We start from the raw sequence: 12520 nt of genomic DNA on the forward strand, positions 1-12520 counted from the left end.
GATGACAAGATGCACATTATCCAGCACATACACCCCCCCCTTTCCACCCCGCTCCCACAGGGGACCCTCATAGGGACCCCTCTCCCTGGTTCTCCCCCTGCCCCTGGCTCGCCCAGGGCTCACCCTGCACGTGCACGCTGAAATCCTTGTCGTCTGCGCCCAGGGGGTTGGTGGCCACGCAGATGTAGTGCCCCGAGTCTGGGACGCTGACCGGTTTGATCTGAAGGACCTGTCCCTCGTGGAGGATCTGGAGGTGGCCGGTGCTTTCCAGGAGCTGCGTGGGGACCCCAGCCCCAAGGTGAGGAAGAGGAGTGATTACACACCGGGGCTGAAGCATGCAGGAGGGGCCAGAGCCCAGCCAGCCATATGGAGGGTGTGTGTCCCCCCCCAAAACCAGCATCCTGCTCCCTGGCTGCCCTTAGGACCTCACCTGCCCGTCCTTGTACCACTGGATGGTCGGCTCGGGCACAGCCCACGTCTCGCACTGCAGCGTCACCGTGCTATTGACCCTGGTTCTCACCTCTGTCGTGGCAAATTCCCCCGAAGGGTCATCTCGGGCAATCGAAGGAGGAACTGGTGGGGAGAGAAGACATGGCTGGGAGGAGAGAAGAGCCCCTGAACACCCTTGCTCTGCCCTAACCAGCAATGTGCAGCACCCTGGGGTGAAGGGAAGGAAGGGGCACTGGCCCCATAAGGGCAGCAGGGTTGCTGTGGGATTTAGGAGGCACAAGGAGAGCTCACGCACCCAGGACCTTCACGGTGTAGTTCCTCACGGCCTCCCCAGCCTCGCCGGCCACAACGCAGCTGTAGGTGCCCGCGTCCTCTTCCTGGGCATTCAGGATCTGCAGCCCGTGGCCACCTGGGCAAAGGGGGTCTCCTGAGAGGGTTCCTGCTCACAGCTGAGGCTGTTTATCCCCATGGAGCACATGAAGGCTTCCTGAAGGACCTGCTGACCGCCTGCAAGCCTGACTGGAGGGCATCTAAAGCTCTTTAAGAGGCCAGTTTCCAGGCTTATAAAAACCCGTGTGGTCTCACTGATACTGCTGAGAAGGTTTTAGCTATTATCAGATGATGTGGCACATCCATCTGATGGCCTGAGCCTTTCATGTCCTATGGGACGATGACTTCTCATCACCCTGGGTATCACCAGACCAAGAAAAGACCCCGCTCCCACCCCTGGGGTGCTCAAAGGGGCTCCATGGTGGCGTGGGACACCTGGACACTCAAAGGGGCGCCAGCCAGTACCAGAGAGCAGGCGTACGTCCCGCGATGCTTCAACGGGGACCTCGTCCTTGAGCCAGGTGATGCTGGGAGGTGGGTAGGCTGGAGCCTCACAGAGCAGGGAGATGGGGTTGTTGATGATCACAATAACATCTTCCACGGTGGCATCGTGGGCATCTCCAGCATGCGTGGGGCTGGCTGCAGAGACGCGTTTGCACGGCAGGAGCTCAGCGTTACCGCCCATTACAGCCACACTGCTGGCTGTAGGGGTCAGGGATCCTCACCTCCTAACTGGGGCAGGCACTCGAAAAGCCCCAATAAGCCCATGTCCCCAAGACTCTGCATCCCAAAACATCTCGTACCTGAAACGTTCAGCAGGTAGTGCTTGGTTTGCTCCCCCACGGGGTTGGAGGCCACGCAGGAGTAGCGGCCAGCGTCAGACGGGGCAGCCTGGGGAATGCGCAGCACGGAGCCGTCGGGAGAGATGGAGGTGGCTCCACCAGGCAGAGGGTGGCCATCCTTCAGCCAGGTGACCTCAGGTTGGGGGTTGCCTGTGCAGGGTAGAAAGTCGGGTTTGGGCTTGGTGCAAAGTTTTTCCATGCGTGCACGCAGCCTGGATGGGGCCACTGCGTTGGGAAGCAGGGACACCAGCCCAAATCCAGACTTATTGCAATCTGGATCAGGATTTTAGAGACTGCTGGATGAGCCAGCAAGAAAAAAAGAAAACTGTCCTGAGTAGGAGGTGATTAATGACTCCCACTGCAAAAGGAGAAACCAGATTAGAGGAATTTTTGATCCATTTTGGAAAGATCGGGGCTGACGTCGTGGAACAAGCTCCCCGCGTGGGCGCCCCCTCCCCAGCACTTTCCGGACAGCCCAACTGCAAGGCCAGGAACTATCCCCAAAAAGCTCCTCAGCCGACCTCAGCTATTCCTATGTCATCGGCTGGAACTGGCCGCTTGCTCCACGCCCCGAAGGGAGGCTCAGGCTGGCCGCCCCCAGGCCCCATCTCCCACCACCCCCGTGCAATGCTCACCCGCAGCCAGGCAGGACCAGGTGACAGGGTGGCCCTCGGGCACCGTGACGGCCTCTTCCTCATCCACGTCCTCAATGTGGGGAGGAACTGGGAACGTGAGAGGCCAGGGACATCAGCAGCTGGACCAAACCAGGCACTGAACTCATGCGCTAAGGCACCTGAAGGACTCTGGTGCTGCAGCTCCCACCACTGCACCCAGTGCTGACCGGTGCTGTCCCTGCACTGGTGAAGCCCTGATGCCCCCCCAGAGCCCGTCATAGGGGTGGATGTCCTCCCTTACCCAAGACCTCCACGTGGAACTCCCTCCTGACCTCCCCAGCAACATTGCTGGCCAGGCAGGAATAGTGGCCACCATCCTGGGCTCGCACGCGGGGCAGCCTCAGCATCCAGCCCCCTGCAAGCACGGAGCGGAGAGGGCTCAGGGCACAGGTCCAGGCACCGGCACAGCCCAGCACCACTCCGCAGGGTGGGAGCTCAGCTGGGTTTAAACTCCTCAGAGCTAAGCAGAATGCATTCGTGGACATCTTGCAGCATCCATCCCTCGTCCCACCTGAGAGCACGCGCGTGTGCTCGCTGGGGGTGATAGGAGAGCCGTTCCAGGACCAGGTGACCGTGGGCAGGGGGACACCGGTGGCCTCGCAGGTCAGCGTCAGGGCTCTGTGCAGAGGCACACGGATGTTGCTGGTGTATCCTGATCCTTGGATGAACTTTGGAGGAACTGGGGAGACAGAAGGGATGAACATCTGTTTGCAAAACAGCCACCAAGACAGCAAAAGAGTGAAAAAAAAAGGTGACGGATGTTGAACCCAGCTTGTTCCCATCCTGCTGCTTGTACAGGCTGAGGACACAAGCACAGAAGGCCCATCAGCATCAGCTGAAGTTGATGCCTTTGCAGGTGTTACAGACCGGGTGACACACAGCAGCACGTGCCACCTACCTGCGCCCCCAAACCCACACCTCCAGGTGTGACACCAAGCTGGCCACGTGCCCCACGCCACCCCAGTCCTTTTCCAGCTCAAACACTCAATACCCCAGCCCACAGAGTACCCCCAAGCCCTCGGAAAGCAGCTGACTTTGTAAAACACGAGTGCTCTGCTCTGCTCTGCTCAGCCTGGAAAGAAACCATTGCCACAGGCTGGTGGAGCCACTTCTACTGCTACTTCACCTGGTGCACCCCCCTGCTGTCCCCAAACCTATATGCTGCGTTACCCAAACTTGCTCTAGGCTCGTGATGCTTTGGGCACGTGGTGGGACATCCCCACCCTGCCAAGCTGCCTGTGCCCCTTCCCCGCAGCCACCAGCCGTGCCCCCCACCCTCACCGTGCACCGCCACGTCGAACTCCCTGCGCTCCTGCCCCGCCGCGTTGGCCGCCAGGCAGACATATTGCCCTGCATGCACCAGCGCCGCCCTGGGCAATGCTCAGCCTCCAGCCCTGCTCCGACAGCAAGAGCCCGTCCCCAGTGGCCACGGGCTGCCCGTCCTTCAGCCACGTCACCGTGGGTGCCGGTGTTCCCGTGGCCTCACACTCCAAAACCGTCTCGCTGGCCTCAATGACAGAAACCTTCCTCGGGGCTTTGCTGCTGCCCCGGATCCTCGGCAGCACTGTGGGCAGAGGGACACGGGACAGAGATGAGGCTGGAGGAAAGCACTTGGAGGTATGCAAGCAGATATAAAACCGCCATCGAGCTGGCTGGTGGCAGCAGGAGGGCAAAGCATATCCCAGTGGGTGCAATTAGTGCAGTTGTGCTGCTGGAGCAAACATCAGCTGCAACCAGAGTGGAGCCAAGAGGGGAGCTGGAGGGGACCAAGCAAACCCAGCTGGCAGCATCCCTTCCAAAACACCCAAGGCAGGGGATAATAGCTGTGAACTTTTGGGTCCAGCTGGGCCTTGCATCAAGGGAGAACGTGTCTTGCTCAAACATACAGCTTAGGAGAGGCAGCTTCAGCCACCCCTGCAGGACCCGCATGTCTCGAGGTCCTCCAGCTCACCGTGCACCCCCAGGCGATGCTCCTTGCTGCTGCTGCCAGCAGCGTTGCTGCACTCGCAGGTGTAGGTCCCCTCGTCCCCCAGCTGCACCTTCTCGATGTAGAGCATCCTCCCTCCTGCAGACACCAGCTTCGGGCTCCCGGGGTGGGCAGAGAGGGGCTCACCTGCCGGGGGGGGACAGCAGCCTCCTCTCAGGCTCCCAGCAGGACCAGTTCCCACCCAGAAGCCGGGCACTGCTCAATATAAAGCACTCCTTGCTGCCCAAGGAGAGCAACGTGAATTGGTTTTATGCTTGGCTGCAGCAGGAGGCCCACAAGGAACAGGCTGGCAATTGGATTTCAAGTTTAACCTGGCGTTTGCTCATCTAAGATGCTCCTAAACCATGCAAGGGGCATCACCTGCCCTGGGCAGGGGGGTCTGTATCTACCTGGTGGGTCAACACCTGAGGAGCAGGACCTTACCGTCCTTCTGCCAGCTCAGGGCAGGGAAGGGGATCCCATGGCACTCGCAGGCCAGCCGGACAGACTGCCCCTCCAGCACGGACATGGTGGTGGGCTCTGCTGAGGAGAACGCCGGGGGCACTGCAGGGAGAGAGAGGAGAGAGGCAGCTGATGGCAGGGGACAAGGAGAGAGGGATGACTCCATCCTGCTCACCACCTATGGCTCCACCAGGCTTCGCAAAAAGATCCAGCGAGACTGCTGGAAAAAAACGTGGAAATAATAATATGCACTTCCCAGCTATTAAGAGAGCGATGCTTTTAATTGCACGTGGCCTACAGCAGAGGCTGGCTGAGCCCCACAGCCAGGCCAAGCTTGGCCAGACGCAGCCTTGTTAGGTAGCACAGCTCGCTGCGAATGTGACCTAACACTTTCCATTATCGGACGCCGTTCCCATAATTACAGCTGGCTGGAGAAGGGTAACTCCTTCCCGTGAGGGATATTAGCTTTTGGAAGAAAAATCCTAACACCCAGAAACCTCTGAAAAACAAAAACAGCAGAACCCAAACAATCGAGCCGAGCCAGGACACCAGGCCAAGCGTGCAACATCTCCCTGGGAAGGGAGCGCAGGAGCGGGGAGAACTGGCTTTCCTCCCCGCCCCGGCTGCCTGCCTGCAGGACTCCCACCAGCTGGCCACGAGCATCCCTGAGGGAAGTCGGGCCTGGCTCTGCCCCGGCGCTGTGGACGTGCTGGAGGGGCTGGGGTTTGCAGGGATGTACATCGTGAGGGATGCACCAGCATCCTCCTGACCCAGGCAGGGGAGAACAGGGGCTGATGCCTGCGTGCTGCTGTGATGGATGAGGGCGCAGAGAGCACAGAGCAGCCCTGGCAATGGCAACGACGTCCCTTTGCTCTCCTGCCCAAGCTTTGGGAAGACAGCTGCGTCGTTACTGAAATACCCCCAAAGCAACTCTTGTGCAAACATTGGCTTTTTCCCCTCTCCTGTTCCAGTAGGGGATTCCCTACCGCCTCCAGCTGCATCATCTCACAGAGCTTTAATCCTTTGGACACTGTTTTCCACGCCAGCGAGCCACCTCAGGTACACTTTATGCTGTGCAGTGTTTGTTTCTATGTACATAAATATCCATACACCCTGTATTTTCCTGATGAGCTATCTCAGGCCCAACAGCCCTTACCCAACACATTCAGGTTGTAGTGTCTCTCCGGGTGGCCGGGCACCTGGCACGTGTACCTGCCCGCATCCTGCACGGCGGCTCGCCCCACCTGCCACAAGGAGAGACGGTGAGATTCTCTGCAGCCCCTTTTCCCTCCCATCCCATGTTTTGCCCCAAAATGTCACCTGGAGCACAGTCCCATCCACTGACAGCCGCATCCCTGGATTTGGTGTGAGCAAGGTCCCATCCTTCAGCCAGCGGGACCCCCGCGGGTCGACCCCAGGGTCCGGGCAGCGCAGTGTCACCTCCTGGTTGACGATGACAGAGACATTCTCCTCCTCGCCCAGGGCAGTGGGTGGCACTGGAAACAGACAGGGCAACGCCACCCCCAATCCCCCCTTCCCAGGGCTGGCCCCACAGCCCCCATGCTGGGGAGAGGGCAGGGAGCAGCCCCCAGCCCTGTGGGGAGACACACGGAGCCTGTGGCCACCGTCAGGAAAATGGGCTGGGGACACATGGGGACACTTACACCGCACCTCGACGGTGGCCTCGCGCCTGTCCTCGCCCGCGGCGCTGCTGGCCACGCACGTGTACGTCCCCGAGTCCAGGAGGCGAGGGGTGGGCAGGGACAGCACGCGCCCGCCGGACAGGATCTGTGCCCCCCGGGAAGGAAAGAGCCCAGCTGAGCATGAAACCAGGGAACTTCACTGGGCTGCAAGCAGTAACTGAGATAGGTGGGCACGGTCCTGCCTCGAGCCTGTCCTCATCACATCGTGGGGACCCCCTGGCTCTTCCATACGGCAGGGAGCAGGGCTGAGCACGTCCGTGCTCCCATGGACCAAAGGCAGGGGGGAAGACTTGGGCAACATCACATCTGCTCAGCACCAGCAATTGTTTGTTTCGTGGTTTTTTTTTTGGAAAAAACAGAACAAGGAACCAGAGCATCCTTCTGGAGGCATGTCCCCATGGAGACTCGCTCCCCGCCCCCCCCCCCCATAGCAGGCCACCTCACCTGCGGGCCACCCGCCACCTCCTCGGGCACGGGGTTGCCGTCCTTGAGCCACAGCAGCGCCGGGGCAGGGCTCCCGGTGGCATCGCACCGCAGCGTCACCGCCTCGCTCGTCACCGCCACAACGGGGCTGGGACCAGCCGTGATCCGCGGGGGCACTGGGGAGGGTGGAGGGGGCACAGGAATGTCACCAACAGCACCAGGGGGACAGAGATGGGGACAGCTGGGGTGGGAGACTCCAAGGTTTGGACCAGGCAATGCCCTCCTGTAGGGCCATGGCCCTTGGGGACATTATCTGGGATGGATGTGGGGGGGCAAATGGGACAGACGAAGAGGTCTCTGCTAAACCCAGCTCTCAGGACGTGCCCCATGGGCTGGGATGGCCATACCAGCCCCATGCACACATGGGGGGCCCTGGGAGAGCACCCCACTCTCACACAGCTGCTCTCCTCCCCCTGAATGCCACGGACTCACCGGTCACCCGCAGGCTGTACCCGAGCTCGGTGTCCCCGGCGGCATTGGAGGCCACGCAGCGGTAGCTGCCGGCATCGGGAAGACGGGCACGGGGGATCTCCAGGCATTTCCTATCCCTGGACAGGATCCGGCCCAGGCTGGTCACGAGCTGCTCGTTCCCCTTGTACCAGGAGATGTCTGCAGGGAAGGAGGGAGATGAGATGTAAGGAGCGTGATGGCAGCATGGGGGCACACACCAGGGACACCCCCAGGGAAGCTCGAGGGAGGGGACAGGCTCACCGGGAGCTGGCACCCCCGTGGCCAGGCACTCCAGGGACACCGTGCTGTTCTCCAGGACAGCCAGGTCCACCTCGCTGGGCTCGATGTTCGGAGGCACTGCAACCCAGAACACATGGCCATCAGCTCTGTGCAGCCCAAACCCAAACCAGCTGCACTGCATGCACCAGTCCCTGTTCTGGGAGGGAACCTCATCACTGCACAGTGATGCTGCTGCCCTCCAAGTCACCAAACAGATTTGTTTCCCCGGGATGCGATACTCATCCTACCCAGGGAAGGGATCTCCGCTCCCTGCCTGGTTTCTCACCCAGCACCTTCAGCATCACGTCCTGCTTGTCCTCCCCTGCGGGGTTGGCTGCGACACAGGTGTAGACACCCTCATCGGTCAGGTCAGCCTTCTCGATCTAGAGGGAGGAGGGAAGGTTCCTGACTAGCTCTGTTCACTTGTGAGCCCAAACTGGACCCTCTCTCTCCAAAACTGGACCTCTCCTATCCAGCTCCTGCAGCCCCAGGGCTGGGTTTCTCCTCCAGCAATGTCCAGCAAAGCGGGGTTTGCCCAGCAGACCCCCAGCAGGAGCCATGCCCACGAGCTGCTGTGTCCTCACCCTGCTCGGGAGCCTGGTATCCGTGTGCTCCAGGGAACACAAACCCCTCCATCACTCCCACCTGCCCTGGCTGGGGTCAGTGCCACCCCATGGCACCGCTGCTTCAGCCCAGACACTGCCATAGGGAAGCCCTGGGGCATACAGCCCTGCCCGACGCTGCTGCACGGCCCCTGGGCCCCATCATGCCCCCCACCTGGAAGAGGCTGCTCGTGGCTGGCAGTGGGACCCCGTCCTTCCTCCAGACGAGCCGTGGGGGCGGCATGCCCGTGGCCTGGCACCGGAGCGTCACCGGCTGGCGAAGGGCCACGGTGACGGCATCCCCCTCCGCGATGCTGACCGAGGGGCGCGCTGGCCAGAGGGGAAACAAGGTTGGGGGAGAACTCTTTGCTATCCGTGCCCTCCCTTATGCATGGGACAGAGAGCAGGTCTCCCCCAAGCGCTGAGCTCACCTTGCACCAAAACCCACACCTGCACCTGGGCCGCCCCGGCCCGGCTGCTGCCCTGGCAGATGTAGAGCCCTTGGTGGGCGAGCCCCACGTGGGAGATCAGCAGGGTCCCACCGTCCTCGGACACCACTACGCTATCCTCTGTGCCCAGTGGGCGCCCATCCTTCAGCCACCTGTGAGGAGCAGGGGGGAGCGGCAGGTTCTTGGGGTGTCCTACCACCACCCACCCTGGTTTCTGACCAGGAGCAAGGGGGTGCTGCACCCGTGGCACTTGCAAAGTCACCAGATCATGGAGGAGAGCAGGATCCCAGGGATGAGGAACAGGAATGGATGCCTCCCATCCTAAAGGACACCCCAAGCCAGGGGTCCCCATTACCCAGATGGAGTTCCCATCCCGATCTCTGCTGCATCTTTGCATGTCGGGCTCTGGGGTGCCCCCAGGGAGCTGTGCAGCCCCCTAAGGCAGCTCAGGGGGACATGGGCAGGACCCCCATCCTGCCCCGTGGTGCTCACCGGATCCGGGGCATGGGGACACTGCTGGCACGGCAGCGAATGCGCAGGGAGTCGTTGGCAACAGCAGTCATGTGGCTTTCCCCATCACCGATCAGCAGCTGGGGGGGAGCTGAGAAAAAGGGGAAAAGGGGACAGCAGGCTGGGATCAACCCTGGGAGCCTAGCATGGGAGCAGCCAAGAGCTCGGAGGGCACAGGACCCCAGCAGAATACCAAAACCCACAGCTGTTTGGGGCCAAATTTTCCTTTGCACATGCTTCTCTTATCTCAGAAAAGCTGCAGTTTCCAGCCACCTCCTTCCTGCCGCCATAAATCCCTCCTCCCCGCTGCAACCCCGCCAGGCTTGGCTGCAGCCCGCAGCCCCCTTACCCTGCACGAGCAGCGTGTGCCGCACCGCGCTCTCGCCCGCGGGGCTGCTGGCCAGGCAGGTGTAGGAGCCCGCTGAGCTCTCCGACGCCCGCTGGACCCGGAGCAGCGTGCCGCCTGCGAGGAGCAGCACCCCGGCACCCTCAGGCAGGGGCAGCCCGTCCTTCTGCCAGCTCAGGGTGGGCAGTGGGTTGCCGCTGGCCAAGCAGAGCAGCTCCACGGGCTGGCCCACTGCTGCCTCCACCACGCGGCCCTCGCTGGAGATCGTCGGTGGCACTGCAGGGACAGAGAAATGGGGGGGTGCGAGTGCAGAGCGCCTGAGTTGAGCACCACAGCCGTGCTGGTGGCAGGGCCACGGAGAGCACATGCCAACTCCCCTTGTGTCACTTCCCTGGGGACAGCAGGACACATCCCGCAAAGCTCAGCCCATAGGGAGATGGAAATTGGCTCAGCAGAAGCCCAAAGGTGCAGGTGAACCACAGCAGACAAGGGCAGAGCTTGTGCTGGGGAAAGAAGCTCCAAAAACCCATTGGACGTGCCACCATGCAGTGCACAAACCATTTGGAGATCATCCCTAAATGGCACACTCACACGCTTATTGCGCTGACAGCTGAACGCAGCCACCCAAAGCTGCTGGAGAGGAGACAGATGGGGGAAGAGACCTCTCGGAAAGCCCCCAAACCACGGATGCTTCCTAACCTCCTCTGCATTACGGCACCGGGTGCCTTACCATAAACCTCGAGCCTCACGGTCCTGTGCGCTGTGCCCGCGGGGTTGGTGGCCCGGCAGACGTACAGCCCCGCGTCCGCCTCCTGCGCTGCGCTCACCTGCAGCGCCCGGCCCCCCCTCACGTAGGTGGTCCTGGTCCCCGAGGGGAGCGGGCGCCGGCCCCTGAACCAGGCGATGTTGGGGGCCGGGGAGCCCCGCGCCTCGCAGGGCAGCTGGCCGGAGCCGTTCAGCAGCACCACCACCTCCGCCAGCTCCTCGGCACCCAGGATGGAAGGGGGAGCTGGTGGAGAGAGGGGCACGGAGGTGGGGGAGATGCTCACCCCCCCTAGGTCGGCTGCCTGGATGGGTGAGAGCTTAGGAGGGGTGAAAGGGGATCGGGAGGAGGGCAGCCGAGGACTCACTGTGCACGTGCAGCTGGAAGACCTTGCTGTGCTGGCCGGCAGGGTTGGTGGCCAGGCACTGGTAGGTGCCCTGGTGGTGGGGCTGGCTGCCCGGGATCCTCAGCACCTGCTCCTCCTCCAGCAGCTGGAGGTGAGGGTCCAGCGTGGGGAGAGGCCTCGGGGGACAGAAGGGTGCATCGGTGACTCGGAGCCAAGCACGGGCAAGGGACAGAGTCCAGGGCACAGAGCGATAACACCAGCTCTTGGAGGGGTTTTCCATGCTGGTAACGTGCTGGTTTTGTCCCAGCAGGGAGGAAGCAGGGGCTGGGGAAGGTTTGGCCCCTATACCATCCTTCAAAAGTATATTTTTGGTCCAGAGTTTTGGAGAAGGGGACAGCTTTGTGTCCAACACATCGTGCTCCCCGCCTTACATGCACCCTATTGCTGGCTCTTTGACAGAAACACCACCCTCACCCTCCCAGCAGGTCCCAGCCCCCCCGCAGTCACTTACTGCCCGTCCTTCAGCCAGCGCACCCGGGGCCGGGGCACTCCCCCGCTCCGACACTCCAGCAGCACCTCGGAGCCCTCCAGCACGGAGACGTTGTGAGGCCACTGGGACCCAGGCATGCTCGGGGGCACTGGGGGCAGAGGAGGTGTGAGCAGGGTACACAGCCAGGGGTACGAGGGGCACCCCAGTTTTGCCACCCTCCTGACATCCCCATGCTGATACAGCAGGGGATGATAACAAGCTCAGCGGTCCCAAAATTGCATGCTGGAGGTGGCCCAAGGAACCGCTCTGCCCCCAGCCAGCTGGCTGCAAGGGACCCCCCCAGCCCACCACAGCCCACCCCAGGGTGACCATTGCTGGGTACAAGGGACGGGGACCAAGTCACCCAGCACGAGCAGGGCGAAGTGTCTGCGCGCCTCTCCCGCCCTGCTCAGGGCTCTGCAGGTGTAGGTGCCCGTGTCCTTGCTGCGGACCGCGGCAAAGCGCAGCGTCTGGCCCCTACGGAGCAGGAGCGGACCCCCAGCTTCACCCACCTGCGGGAAGAGAGGGAGGAAAGGGGGTGTCAGGGGGAGCCAGCAGCACCCCTACCATGGGGCACAACGCCATCACCCCCTCTCCCAGGGGCTCACCGGCTGCCCGTCCTTGTGCCAGGTGACGGAGGGGACGGGGGTGCCGGAGACGTTGCAATGCAGCGCCAGGGGCTGGCCAGCCACCACCGACACATTCTCCCAGCCACTGCCCATCATCTCCAGGGGGGCTGGGGGGAGGCGAGAGCCGTGATGAGGTGACGAGACACGATGGTATCTGGTTGCCTCGCTTCTCTGCCCCAAGGCCATGGTCAACAACACTTCCCAGAGAGCACACGGACCCGACGCAGCAGCTTTGCCCTGCTGCCCATCCCCGCAACCCGCACAGCTCCCCCCATTTGGGGACAAGGAGCAGAACCCTCCCAAGGAGCATCTCACATGGGGCAGGAGCCCCCTTCCCTCTGGCCATACCGTGCACCACCAGCGTGGTCGTGCTGCTGACGGAGCCCACGTCGTTGGCTGCCAGACAGGTGTAGTCCCCGCTGTGGCTGGGCTGCAGGGCACGGATGAAGAGCAAGCCCCCATCCAGCAGCTCAGCACCCGGCACAGCATCCAGCACCTCCACTGCGTCCTTCCACCAGAGGATGGATGGCGTGGGGGTCCCTGCGTGGGTGCATGGCGATGGGCACACGTTCAGATTGGTGATGGGCGCCTCATGTCCCACCTGTGCCAGGCAATGTGCGGGCTGCCTGGGGAAATCCGTGCTGCCCGACAGCTCCTGCACCATCCCAACCTTGTGCTACCCAAGAGGCTGGTGCCAGGATCTGGGC

General features: G+C 62.2%; 1 protein-coding gene across 1 annotated transcript in view; it reads right to left on the reverse strand.

The window, feature by feature from the left end:
• Positions 1–12520, reverse strand: part of HMCN2 (hemicentin 2) — a 37883-nt gene that overhangs the window by 13805 nt on the left and 11558 nt on the right. Inside the window, 29 exon segments of the mRNA XM_066980785.1 lie at positions 124–274; positions 431–573; positions 746–859; positions 1246–1419; positions 1584–1772; positions 2258–2344; positions 2538–2651; positions 2808–2975; positions 3578–3671; positions 3673–3860; positions 4248–4409; positions 4707–4826; positions 5881–5968; positions 6045–6220; positions 6389–6512; positions 6872–7026; positions 7343–7519; positions 7622–7717; positions 7926–8022; positions 8417–8571; positions 8673–8842; positions 9183–9291; positions 9550–9822; positions 10277–10555; positions 10677–10831; positions 11167–11293; positions 11549–11696; positions 11793–11920; positions 12162–12353. Coding sequence (XP_066836886.1) covers positions 124–274; positions 431–573; positions 746–859; positions 1246–1419; positions 1584–1772; positions 2258–2344; positions 2538–2651; positions 2808–2975; positions 3578–3671; positions 3673–3860; positions 4248–4409; positions 4707–4826; positions 5881–5968; positions 6045–6220; positions 6389–6512; positions 6872–7026; positions 7343–7519; positions 7622–7717; positions 7926–8022; positions 8417–8571; positions 8673–8842; positions 9183–9291; positions 9550–9822; positions 10277–10555; positions 10677–10831; positions 11167–11293; positions 11549–11696; positions 11793–11920; positions 12162–12353 — 4353 coding nt within the window.

This window comes from Anser cygnoides, chromosome 20 (assembly GCF_040182565.1).
Source record: "Anser cygnoides isolate HZ-2024a breed goose chromosome 20, Taihu_goose_T2T_genome, whole genome shotgun sequence".
NCBI classification, from domain to species: domain Eukaryota; kingdom Metazoa; phylum Chordata; class Aves; order Anseriformes; family Anatidae; genus Anser; species Anser cygnoides.